Source organism: Theropithecus gelada, chromosome 17, assembly GCF_003255815.1.
Source record: "Theropithecus gelada isolate Dixy chromosome 17, Tgel_1.0, whole genome shotgun sequence".
NCBI lineage: Eukaryota > Metazoa > Chordata > Mammalia > Primates > Cercopithecidae > Theropithecus > Theropithecus gelada.
The window spans coordinates 80,072,982-80,085,814 of record NC_037685.1 but is presented as its reverse complement, the minus strand read 5'-3'; the positions used below and the strand labels follow the sequence as shown (position 1 = coordinate 80,085,814).

Here is a 12,833-nt window from a genome sequence, read left to right as displayed (position 1 = left end):
CAATCCCTCACAGAGCTTAGCAACTTTGTGTAGTGGCATCACAGCTGATAGGATTTAACAATGCCATGGTTATTCCAGGCTGAACATTTTCTCAGCACCTAGATTGTAGGCCAGAGGAAAAGACCTCTTGTTTGAATGCGCACCACTAAGTAGTGCTGCATGATATGTTACTTCCCCTCTTTGATTTTTCTGTTTACTTACCTGCCTTGAAGGATGATCATGAGGATAAAGCACCTAATATAGTACTTGAGTAAAATAAAAATGCCTGTTATATTATTATCATGTGCTGTTTCTTTAATGTGATATGATAATGGCATCTATTATATCCAAGCAAAGAATATCCAACTCAATAACAGTGGAATACTTTTAGATGTCTTACCTACATCTCCGTAGACTTGTGAAGACTGATACTGTGGCATATACTGTGTTGTCATGTCTCCAGCTCCAGTCACTGGTGAGTACATATGACGTGGTGGAGGGGGCATCATGGTTGGGACAGGAATGAAACCAGGCAGAGGAGGATGTGGAGAACGGTGGAGAACTGTGTGACCACCAGGGTGAAACTCTGGTGCCTGAGGGACCACGACAACTCTTCGAACACCATTGTCTTCAATAACCTACAACATGAACATAAGATTAAAATTTCTTCCACAGAATATAAGCAATTCTTTTAAAAATGTTAAGAGTAAGGTAGGCATGGTGGCTCATGCCTCTAATTCCAGCACTTTGGGAGGCCAAGGTGGGTGGGTCACCTGGGGTCAGGAGTTCAAGAACAGCCTGGGCAACATGGCGAAACCCTGTCTCTACTAATAATACAAAAATTAGCCGGGCATGGTGGCCCATACTTATAATTCCAGCTACTCGGGAGGCTGAGGCAGGAGAATTGCTTGAACCTAGGAGGTGGAGGTTGCGGTGAGCCGAGATAGCGCCATTGCACTCTAGCCTGGGTGACAGAGCAAGACTGTCTCAAAAATTAAAAAATAAATAAATAAAATAAAAAATAAAATAAAATAAAATAAAAATGTTAAGAGTAAGCATTTTTACACCATTAGAAATTTAAAAATTTTGGAGAATCAACATGAAAAGAACTTATTAAATATACTGGTACATATAAATTAGCACCAAACAAAATGAAGAATTAGTTTTTGTTATACAATTCAATATAAACCTTAAAACACTGATTAGACAAGCTAAAGAATAACATAATAAGTTATGATACTAGATATTTATCCTATGTGCATTTCCTGATGGAGTAATTTTGGTTTAGACACAAGAGGTTCAGGAATCAATTTCTTTTTCTATATTATGACTGGGAGTGGGGGAAAAGAAGTTGTGGAAAGACCAAATAGAAAACAAAACAACTGGATTCAGACTCAATCAGACAATCAATGACATGTTAGAATTTAGATGCAAAATTCTTATGACCATGACCAGGACAATTTTACAGCTGATCATTTCAAGGGACACAAATACTGAATATTATTATATTAACTCCTAGTTAGGAAAAATATCTGTGGCTTTGAGGCTTAGAAATTACAAACTAAAAAAAAACAAAAACAAAAAACAGGAATTACACCGTGGGGATAAATTTTTTTAAATGATAAGACTTACTCCCCTGTGAACCTTACTGGAGCTGCAAAGACACACAGGAAACCCTAAAAAATTAAAGGACTTCATCTCAAAATTAGAAATCCCTCAGTAAAATAGGGCCCTTATTCTTTTAGACTTAAATGGTAACTATTAAGGTATAACAAATGGGTAATACCTTCCTCAGGAAACAGAAAATGATCATAATGTTAAGTGCTAATTTAAAGGCAAATCCTGATTTTCAGGAAGGCAAAGTTTTATTATGCTTAGGGATAGCAAATTATTTTATAAATATATGTGCTTGGTAGGTATAGGTATACTAGAAAACACACTTATCTGGGTATAGATAAGCCTAAATTACAAACATTAAGCAGATTATTAAACTCTCCTTACCTACTGGAGTGTAACATGACTCTAACAGGGGACTAGAAGACCAAATGAATTAACTGTTTTTAATATGCTGGGTCTAGAAACATAATGCCTTGTTTTCAGCAAAATGGATGCCTCAGACCCCTTTCTCCCTATTTAACTCAGTTCTGAATTTAAGCCTCAAGCAAGCACATATGATTGATGGGAACTAAATAATATCTAGAACCCTACCTGAAGGGAATCTAGAAACTGCTGATAGCTTTTTAGGTTCTACCCTACAGGAAGGAACACTGGAAGAAGTTTGAAATGGATTTTAAGTGAGCCAAATCACAGTATCTGTCACAATACCCCTTTCACCTTTATCACTCTCCAATTCACAAATCTTAAAAAACTCTCCATTTCCAAGAGGCTTGTACTTCATATTCATTCAACCTGGTTCTAACCTACCTTCAAAGTCGTATCGTTCTTTTGCAACAAATCCTGAACCATTAACTGCAGTCAGGCTGGTATAATAAAAAACTTGTCTTCACAGTGACTATACATTTCTATACCCTGTACTTTTGTTTATGCAATTTTTCTTCTTCACTTTGCTTCCCTTTAATCTATAATAATCTTGTCTATCCTTCCAATTCTAGCTCTAATTTTACCTCCTCCACTCATTTAAAACATTATTTTTCAGCAAAACAAACTGATAATTCAAAGAAAGAAAAACCTTAGAATGCTATATTAAATATCTGTGGGGAACCCATACTAACAGGGACAGACAAACACAACCAGTAAGTTATTTAGCATGTTGCAAGGTGATAAATACTATGGAAAAGGCAGAGTAGGTAAGGGCTATCAGAAGTGTTGTCAGAAAGGAGCAGGGTACAGAATAAATACAGTGATCAGAGTAGGCCTTATTGGCAAAGTAAAGCTTTAACAGAAACTTCAAGGAAGTGGGAGGAATTAACCACGCAGAAATCTGGAAGATTTGTTCTAGGCAGAGGGAACAGTTAGAATAAAGCCCCTAAGGTAGAAGTGGGGTGGTCAGGCACCACGACACAGGCTACTATTAAGGAGTTGGAGTTCATCATTTACTGTCAGTGGAATGGGAAATCATTACAAAGTTTTGGGCGGAAGAGTGATAAAATCTAGTGTTTCTGACTCCTAGAAGATATGTGGTAGGGTCTGGAGACATTTATAGTTGTCACAACTCGGGGAGGGGAAGGGCAGGTGCACTATTAACATCTAGAAAGTAGAGAGGCCAGGAATGCTGCTAAATACCCAACAACACAGAGGACAACAAAAACATCATCCCACCTCAAATGTTTACGTTACTACAGTTGAGAATTCCTGATGTAACCTTATATTTGACAGGATTATTCTGGCTGCAGAGTTGAGAACAGATCATAGCGAGGCAAAGACAAAAGCAGGTAAACCATTCAGAAAGCTACTGTAGTAATCTAGGCAAGAGATGATCATGGCTAAGACCAGGGAGGCAGCAGTGGTGATGGTGAGAAGTGACTCACATTCTGCATATATTTAAAAGTAGAGGCCAGGTACGGTGGCTTATGCCTGTAATCCCAGCACTTTGGGAGGCTGAAGCAGGTGGATCATGAGGTCAGGAATTCGAGACCAGCCTGGCCAATATGGTGAAATTCCATCTCTACTAAAAATACAAAAATTAGCCAGGCATGGTGGCATGCACCTGTAGTCCCAGCTGCTCGGGAGGCTGAGGCAGAAGAATCGTTTGAACTCGAGAGGCAGAGGTTGCAGTGAGCCGAGATTGTGCCACTGCACTCCAGCCTGGGTGACAGAGCAAGACTCCGTCTCAAAAAGAAAAAAAAAAAAAGTAAAGAAACAAGACAAGATTAGCTGATGATTCCATGTGGGAAGTGAGAAAAAGTAGTTAGGGAAGAACAGTCTTCCATCAATGTGATGAGGAAGGCTGTGGAGTAGGACAAGTTTTTTTCAGGGGAAGAGATTTGGAGTTTCAAGTTTCGTACTTGTGAGTTTGAAGAGTTTATAAGACAACTTAGTGGAAATGTTGAATAGACTGTTAAGATATACTAGTCTGCAACTCTGGAAAGATTGGGAAGGGATGACCAAGCGAGGCAGAAGAAAAACTAAGAGAGTGTATAGAGTCTGGAAGTTTGGTGAAGCGTGTCAAGGAGGAAGGACTAACTGTGTCAAATGCTGCTGATAGGTCAAGCTTCCCATTCAGGAAGACTAAGAATCTGACCAATGGATTTAGCAATGTAGACATTACTGTGATCTTGGAAAGCAGTTTTGGTATAGCCATAGGGTCAAAGCCTAACTGTAGTGGGTTTAAGAGAAAAAGTAAGGAGAAGAATTAGAGCTAACTGCACAATTTAAAAATGTTCTGCTGCAAAGGGGAATACAGAAATAGGGTGGTGGCTCATAGGAGTAGTGAAGTCAAGAAACTTTTCATGTTTTGTTGTTTTCAGGAGTGAAATTGCAAAAGGCTCAAGATACTAATGAAAATAACCCAGCAGAGAACAAGAAACTGATAATGCAGAAGAGAGAAAAGAAAAATGCTAGAAAATGCTAGAAATATGCAGGCAAAAAGGGACGGGTTCCAGTACCCTAGTGGGGGAACCGAGTCTGGACAGGAGCAGGAAAGTTTGTGTTACAGATGTGGAAGTAGAGTTTGTGGGTTGGATGAGAAGGCAGAGCACATAACTGCAGATGTGCAAATACTGGTGGAGGTGTGGGGCTAGGAGTCTGTGTAAGACACCATTTGACTGCTCCCCCATGAACTCTCCCTCAGGTACTACAATCTCAGTGATCTCTCTCTCCTATAATTTCTACTGCATTTATTCTGTATCACTTGTTTGATATTTATAACATTGAAGTGTTAATTGTCCAGATGCATATGTCTTACTCTATAATCTAACGGTTAAGTTTCTCAAGGGACATATATGAACTACTTGATCCTTGGAACAACGTTACATACTATTATTATTTCAATTTTTCAGATGGAGAAACTGAGGCACAGAGATGTTAAACAACTTGCCCAGGGTCATATAAGTAGAGAGTGAAGGAGCCAGTATTTGAACTCAGGCAACTTGGCTTCAGATTCCATGTTCTTATCTACTTTGTGGGCATAGAATCCATAGGCCTTCTAGTGTCTTTGTTGTTGTTGTTGTTGTTTACAAGAGATTTGATTAAAAATAAATGGCTAAATTATTTAAGAAATTAAAACCACTTTTCTGCTGAGAAAGAACATTTAAAATACAAAGATAAGCTTGGGGAGAGGAAAATGGAAAGCTACTATTTAACAGGTTCAGAGCTTCAGCTTTCAGCAAGATGAAGAGTTCTGTGGATGGAGGGTGGAGATGGTAGTGCAATGCTGTAAAGGCACCTAATGCCATTAAACTGTAAACTTAAAAAAGGTTAAGATGGTAATTTTACGTTATGTGTGTTTCACCACAATTAAAAAAACAGAACAAAACAAAACTCAAACCTAAGATGTAGACAGAGGAGGGGGAAAAAAAAAGCCAGATAAGAACTGAGAGCATGGTGAACTCCACTACCTCAAGCAGCCAGTAACTTCAGAGGAAGGCAATAGACTTCAAAACTATTTGCTAAGTCTCCAGGGGCTCAGGTGCTAGGAAATGGCCACCATGTAGAGGTTAGATTTCGTACCAACAGGGTACACCGGTTGTGATGTAAAATAAAATCAGTAAGTTGTGAAAAGGAAAAAAAAGATAAAATATAATTCAAATTTGTCAGTGTTCATAAAAATTAAAATACAGGTAAGGCAATAAAATATAATTAAATGAGGCATTAGCATAGTCTGACCACTTAACCACAGATGCCACCTAATTTCTAAGTAGGCAAAGACATGCTTTTTTTTTTTCTCCTTTATTGAACAGAGACACAATTGAGAAGGGCTGCAGAGAAAGGAAACTGTGTATATTATCTGACATTTTATATTGTGTGTCTTCCTCATCAGAATATAAAGCCCATGATAAATGTTTTGTTTATTGTTTTTCCCCCCAGGACCTGGAATAGTACCTACCACATGGGTTGATGCTCTAAAAGTTATTTGTTAAATGAATGATATGATCAGATATATATATGTTCTTTTAGCACTAACAGAATGCTACATTTCTTTCTCCCTCTCTTTACACCACCGAAGCTATTAGGGTTCTGTGACCTTCTCAATTCCTACAACCTTAGCTTCCTCTCTACTTTTTGCAACCTACTTCTATGGTCTCACCCTGAACCCAAAACTATTCCAACTTTAAGCTCTTAAACAATAATGTAGCTTAACTTTAAGCTCAAAACAACTTTAAGCTCTTAAACAGTAACACAGACCATTCATTCAGCAAACATTTATGTGTCTACAAACATACACAACAGTTTGTGACCACAATCTCCTTTCTCTCCAGTTCTTATTATATCTCTTCATTCTCATATAAATCTCTTAGGTTTCCCCACCTTATACTTTCTCACGTTCCCCTGTCTGTCCCTTTTGGCTGTTGTCCCCAAAAGCAGCAAGAAGACTGAGATCAGATTGATTTGCAAAATCTTTGAAAAAACACACTGACCTCACTGCTGCATGGCATCATAAAGGCAAAATGAAACACCAGGCACAGCTCAAAGGAGTAACCTGAAACTTTTCCCAAAGTCCAGATAGGGTCTTTCCCCACATTATGCGATCTACAATTCCTTCCCTGTTAGGCACCCTCTCACTACCATAACAGCCCACATTCTATTAAAAAGGGAGCCATTACAAGAAAGGCAGAACTTCTGATAGTGCCTTTCAGGAGTCCCATTCAGGTAGTTTATAAACTTCTCTTGGTAAGTTATTAACTTCATCACTGAAATAGCAGAAGTGTTATCCTGTCCTGCAATACAATGCTCTTAGGAACTCTAAGTTAGTACTATTTGCCAGTGAATTAAGTTCCTTCTACTCCTGGCGTCACTTGCTTTGTATTTAAGTTTTATAGTTTTATGTTTTGTTCATTTCCTCATTTGATAACTTAATTCCACTAGCACATATTTCTGCCTCTGTGCAGTACATCAATTTCTTAAAACTTTCCTTATTTGTTAAACTGCAATAATAAAGCTCAGTAAGGTTCTGCCTAAAATAAGGACCAAGCAGGCCCCAGAAATGGCTATGGAGGTTATTTATGTGTAAAGTACATAATCTTGGTGTGTGGACTATGTATCATCTTTTCAAATAGTTTGCTTCTTCTGAAGCTTTTTTTCTCCTCTTCTTCTTCTTCTTTTTTTTTTTTACTTAGACTTTAAGTTCTGGGATACATGTGCAGAACATGTAGGTTTGTTACATAGGTATACACGTGCCATGGTGGTTTGCTGCAGCCATCAACCCATCATCTGTATTAGGTGTTTCTCCTAATGCTATCCCTCTCCTAGCTCCCCATCCCTCCACAGGCCTGTGTGTGATGTTCCCCTCCCTGTGTCCATGTGTTCTCATGGTTCAACTCCCACTTATAAGTGAGAACATACGGGGTTTGGTTTTCTGTTCCTTTGTTAATTTGCTGAGAATGATGGTTTCCAGCTTCATCCATGTCCCTGCAAAGGACATGAACTCATCCTTTTTTATGGCTGCATACTATTCCATAGTGTATATGCACCACAGTCTATCATTGATGGGCATTTGGGTTGGTTCCAAGTCTTTGCTATTGTGAATAGTGCTGCAATAAACATATGTGTGCATGTGTCCTAGTACAATGATTTATAATCCTTTGGCTATATACCCAGAAATGAGATTGCTGGGTCAAGTAGTATTTGTGGTTATAGATCCCTGAGGAATTGTCACACTGTCTTCCACAATGGTTGAACTAATTTACACTACCACCAACAGTGTAAAAGCATTCCTATTTCTTCACATCTCTTCAGCATCTGTGGTTTCCTAACTTTTTAACTGGCATGAGATGGTAGCTCTTTGTGGTTTTGATTTGCATTTCTCTAATGACCAGTGATGATGAGTTGTTTTTCATGTTTGTTGGCCACATAAATGTCTTCTTTTGAGAAGTGTCTGTTCAGATCTTTTGTCCACTTTTTGATGGGGTTGAGTTTTTGTTTGTTTGTTTGTTGTTTTGGTAAATTTGTTTAAGTTCTTTGTAGATTCTGGATATTAGCCCTTTGTTGGACAGGTAGATTGCAAAAATTTTCTCCCTTTCTACAGGTTGCCTGTTCACTCTGATGAGTTTCTTTTGCTGTACAGAAGAAGCTCTTTAGTTTAATTAGATCCCATTTGTCAATTTTGGCTTTTGTTGCTGTTGCTTTTGGTGTTTTGGTCATGAAGTCTTTGCCCATGCCTATGTCTTGAATGGTACTGCCTGGGTTTTCCTCTAGGGCTTTTATTGTTTTAGGTTTTACGTTTAAGTCTTTAATCCATCTTGAGTTAATTTTTGTATAAGGTGTAAGGAATGGGTCCAGTTTCAGTTTTCTGCATATGGCTAGCCAGTATTCCCAACACCAGCTATGGGTTTGTTATAAACAGCCTTGTTATTTTGAGATACGTTCCATCAATACTGAGTTTATTGAAAGTTTTCTGTGTCTATTGAGATAATCATGTAGTTTTTGTCATTGGTTCTGTTTATGTGATAGATTACGTTTATTGATTTATGTATGTTGAACCAGCTTTGCATCCCAGGTATGAAGCAGACTTGATTGTGGTGGATAAGCTTTTTCACGTGCTGCTGGATTAAGTTTGCCAGTATTTTACTGAGGATTTTCGCATCAATGTTCATCAGGGATACTGGCCTGAAATTTTCTTTTTTTGTTGTGTCTCTGCTAGGTTTTGGTATCAGGATAATGCTGGTCTCATAAAATGAATTAGGGAGGAGTCCGTCTTTTTCTGTTTTTTGAAATACTTTCAGAAGGAATGGTAACAGCTCCTCTTTGTACCTCTGGTAGAATTCAGCTGTGAATCCATTTGGTCCTGGGCTTTTTTTGGTTGTTAGGCTATTAATTACCCCTTCAATTTCAGAACTTGTTATTTGTCTATTCAGGGATTCTACTTCTTCCTGGTTTAGTCTTTGGGGGGTGTATGTGTCCAGGAGTTTACCCATTTCTTCTAGATTTTCTAGTTTATTTGCATAGAGGTGTTTATAGTATTTTCTGATGGTAGTCTGTATTTCTGTGGGATCAGTGATAATATTCCCTTTATCATTTTTTATTGTGTCTGATTTTTCTCTCTTTTCTTAACAGTTTAGCTAGTGGTCTATTTTGTTCATCTTTTCAAAACAGCTCCTGAATTGATTGATTTTTTTTGAAGGGTTTCTTTTTGTCTCTATCTCCTTCAGTTCTGGTCTGATCTTAGTTATCTCGTCTTCTAATAGCTTCTGAATTTGTTTGCTCTTGCTTCTCTAGTTCTTTTAATTGTGACATTAGGGTGTCGATTTTAGATCTTTCCCACTTTCTCATGCGGATATTTAGTGCTATAAATTGCCCTCTACATACTGCTTTAAATGTGTCCCAGAGATTATGGTATGTTGTGTCTTTGTTCTCATTGGTTTCAAACAACATCTTTATTTCTGCCTTCATTTTGTTGTTTACCCAGTACTCATTCAGGAGCAGGCTGTTCAGTTTCCATGCAGCTGTGCAGTTTTTAGTGAGTTTCTGAATCCTGAGTTCTAATTTGATTGCACAGTGGTCTGAGAGACTGTTACAATTTCTGTTCTTTTACATTTGCTGAGAAGTGTTTTTACTTCCAATTATGTGGTCAATTTTAGAATAAGTGTGATGTGGTGAGAAAATGTATACTGTGTGGATTTGGGGTGGAGAGTTCTGTAGATATCTATTAGGTCAGCTTGGTGCAGAGCTAAGTTCAAGTCCTGGACATCCTTGTTAATTTTCTTTCTCATTGATCTGATACTGACAGTGGGGTGTTAAAGTCTCCCATTACTATCGTGTGGGAGTCTGTCTCTTTGTAGGTCTCTAAGAACTTGCTTTATAAATCTGGGTGCTCCTGTATTGTGTGCATATATATTTAGGATAGTTAGCTCTTCTTGCTGTATTGATCCCTTTACCATTATGTAATGCCCTTCTTGTCTCTTTTGATCTTTGTTGGTTTAAAGTCCGTTTTATCAAAGACTAGGATTGCAATCCCTGCCTTCTTTTTTTTTTTTTTTTTCCATTTGCTTGGTAAATATTCCTCCATCCCTTTATTTTGAGCCTATGTGTGTCTCTGCATGTGAGATGGTCTCCCAAATACAGCACACTGATGGGTCTCGACTCTTTATCCAATTTGCCAGTCTGTGTCTTTTAATTGGGGCATTTAGCCCATTTACATTTAAGATTAATACTGTTATGTGTAAATTTGATCCTGTCATTATGATGCTAGCTGGTTATTTTGCCCGTTAGTTGCTGCATTCTCTTCATAGAGTCAATGGTCTTTACAATGTGGCATGTTTTTGCAGTGGCTGGTACTGGTTTTTCCTTTCCATATTTAGTGCTTCCTTCAGGAGCTCTTGTAAGGCAGGCCTGGTGGTGATGAAATCTCTCATCTCGGCATTTGCTTGTCTGTAAAGGATTTTATTTCTCCTAAACTAAGCTTATGAAGCTTAGTTTGGTTGGATATGAAATTCTGGGTTGAAAATTCTTTTCTTTAAGAATGTTGAATATTGGCCCCCACTCTCTTCTGGCTTGTAGGGTTTCTAAAGAGAGATTTGCTATTAGTCTGATGGGGCTTCCCTTTGTGGGTAATCTGATCTTTCTCTCTGGCTGCCCTTAACATTTCTTCCTTCATTTCAACCTTGGTGAGTCTGACGATTATGTGTCTTGGGTTTTCTCTTCCCAAGGAGTATCTTAGTGGTGTTCTCTGTATTTCCTGAATTTGAATGTTGGCCTGTGTTGCTAGGTTGGGGAAGTTCTCCTGGATAATATCCTGAAGAGTGTTTTCCAACTTGGATCCATACTCCTCATCATTTTCAGGTACACCAATCAAACATAGGTTTGGACTTTTCACATAGTCCCATATTTCTTGGAGGCTTTGTTCATTCATTTTCATTCTTTTCTCTCTAATCTTGTCTTCACACTTTATTTCATTAAGTTGATCTTCAAAGTCTGATATCCTTCCTTCCGCTTGATTGATTTGGCTGTTGATACTTGTGCATGCTTCACAAAGTTCTTGTGCTGTGTTTTTCAGTTCCATCAGGTCATTTATGTTCTTCTCCTAAACTGGTTATTCTAGTTAGCAATTCCTCTAACCTTTTTTCAAGGTTCTTAGCTTCCTTGCATTGGGTTAGAACATGCTCCTTTAGCTCGGAGGAGTTTATTATTACCTACCTTCTGGAGCCTACTTCTGTCAATTCGTCAAACTCATTCATTCTCCGTCCAAATTTGTTCACTTGCTGGCGAGGAGTTGTGATCCTTTGGAGGAGGATTTTGGAATTTTCAGCCTTTTTGTGCTGGTTTTTCCTCATCTTCATGGATTTATCTACCTTTGGTCTCTGATGTTGGTGACCTTCGGATGGGGTTTCTGTGTGGACATCCTTTTTCTTGATGTTGATGCTATTCCTTTCTTTTACTTTTCCTTCTAATAGTCAGGCCCCTCTGCTGCAGGTCTGCTGGAATTTGCTGGAGGTCCACCCTGACCCTGTTTGCCTGGGTATCACCAGCAGAGGCTGCAGAACAGCACAGACTGCGGCCTGTTCTTTCCTCTGGAAGCTTCGCCCCAGAGGGGCACCCACCAGATGCCAGGTGGAGCTCTCCTGTATGAGGTGTCTGTCGACCCCTGCTGGGAGGTATCTCCCAGTCAGGAGGCACTGGGGTTAGGGACCCACTTGAGGAGGCAATGTGTCCCTTAGCAGAGCTCGAGGGCTGTGCTGGGAGATCCACTGCTCTCTTTAGAGCCGGGAGGCAGGAACGTTTAAGTCTGCTGAAGCTGCACCCACACCTGCCCGTTCCCCCAGGTGCTCTGTCCCAGGAAGATGAGAGTTTTATCTATAAGCCCCTGACTGGGGCTGGAGCCTTTCTTTCAGAGATGTCCTGTCCAGAGAGGAGGAATCTAGAGAGGCAGTCTGGCTACAGTGGCTTTTGCTGAGCTGAGGTGGGCTCCGCCCAGTTCCAACTTCCTGGTGGCTTTCTTTACACTGTTGGGCTGGGTGGCGGGGGCGGGGGGGGGGGGGGGGGGATGGCCTACTCAAGCCTCAGTTAATGGCAGACGCCCGTCCCCCATCAAGCTTGAGTGTCCTAGGTGGACTTCAGACTGCTGTGCTGGCAGCAAGAATTTCAAGCCAGTGTGGATCTTAGCTTGCTGAGTTCTGTGGGGATGGGATCTGCTGAGCTAGACCACTTGGCTCTATGACTTCAGCCCCCTTTCCAGGGGAGTGAACGGTTCTGTCTTGCTGGTGTTCCACGAGCCACTGGAGTATGAAAAAAAACTCTTGCAGCTAGCTCAGTGTCTGCCCAAATGCCTGCCCAGTTCTGTGCTTGAAACCCAGGGCCGTGGTGGTGTAGGCACCCAAGGGAATCTCCTGGTCTGTGGGTTGTGAAGACTGTGGGAAAAGTGTAGCATCTGGGCCAGAATGCACGGTTCCTCATGGCACAGTCCCTCACAGCTTCCCTTGGCTAGGGGAGGGAGTTCCCCAATCTCTTTTGTTTCCTGGGTGAGGCGATGCCCCACCCTGCTTCAGCTCGCCCTCTGTGGGCTCGTCTTTGTGGAAGACTCAAAGTCTTACATACTGGAAACTTAAATTAACTAAAAAATGACGAGACTAGATTTTTGTCTTTGGATTACCCTGTGTAATGAAAATGACATGTTTTCTACAGATCATCTTCATCTTAAATTAAGATTAATAATAGTAGCCCACTAGCCTCACATAATCCTTCCAGGAAGACTATAGTTAAAATTAATTTATGTGACAACTACTTATGGGATACCTACATTT

At 39.8% G+C, this 12,833-nt stretch overlaps 1 protein-coding gene across 3 annotated transcripts in view; it reads right to left on the bottom strand.

The window, feature by feature from the left end:
* FNDC3A (fibronectin type III domain containing 3A) overlaps window positions 1-12,833 on the bottom strand; it is a 219,985-nt gene that overhangs the window by 72,642 nt on the left and 134,510 nt on the right. For all 3 annotated transcript variants that reach the window (XM_025364166.1, XM_025364167.1, XM_025364168.1), the window contains one exon: window positions 380-617. In XM_025364166.1, coding sequence (XP_025219951.1) covers window positions 380-617 — 238 coding nt within the window. The remainder of the gene's footprint in view (window positions 1-379; window positions 618-12,833) is intronic.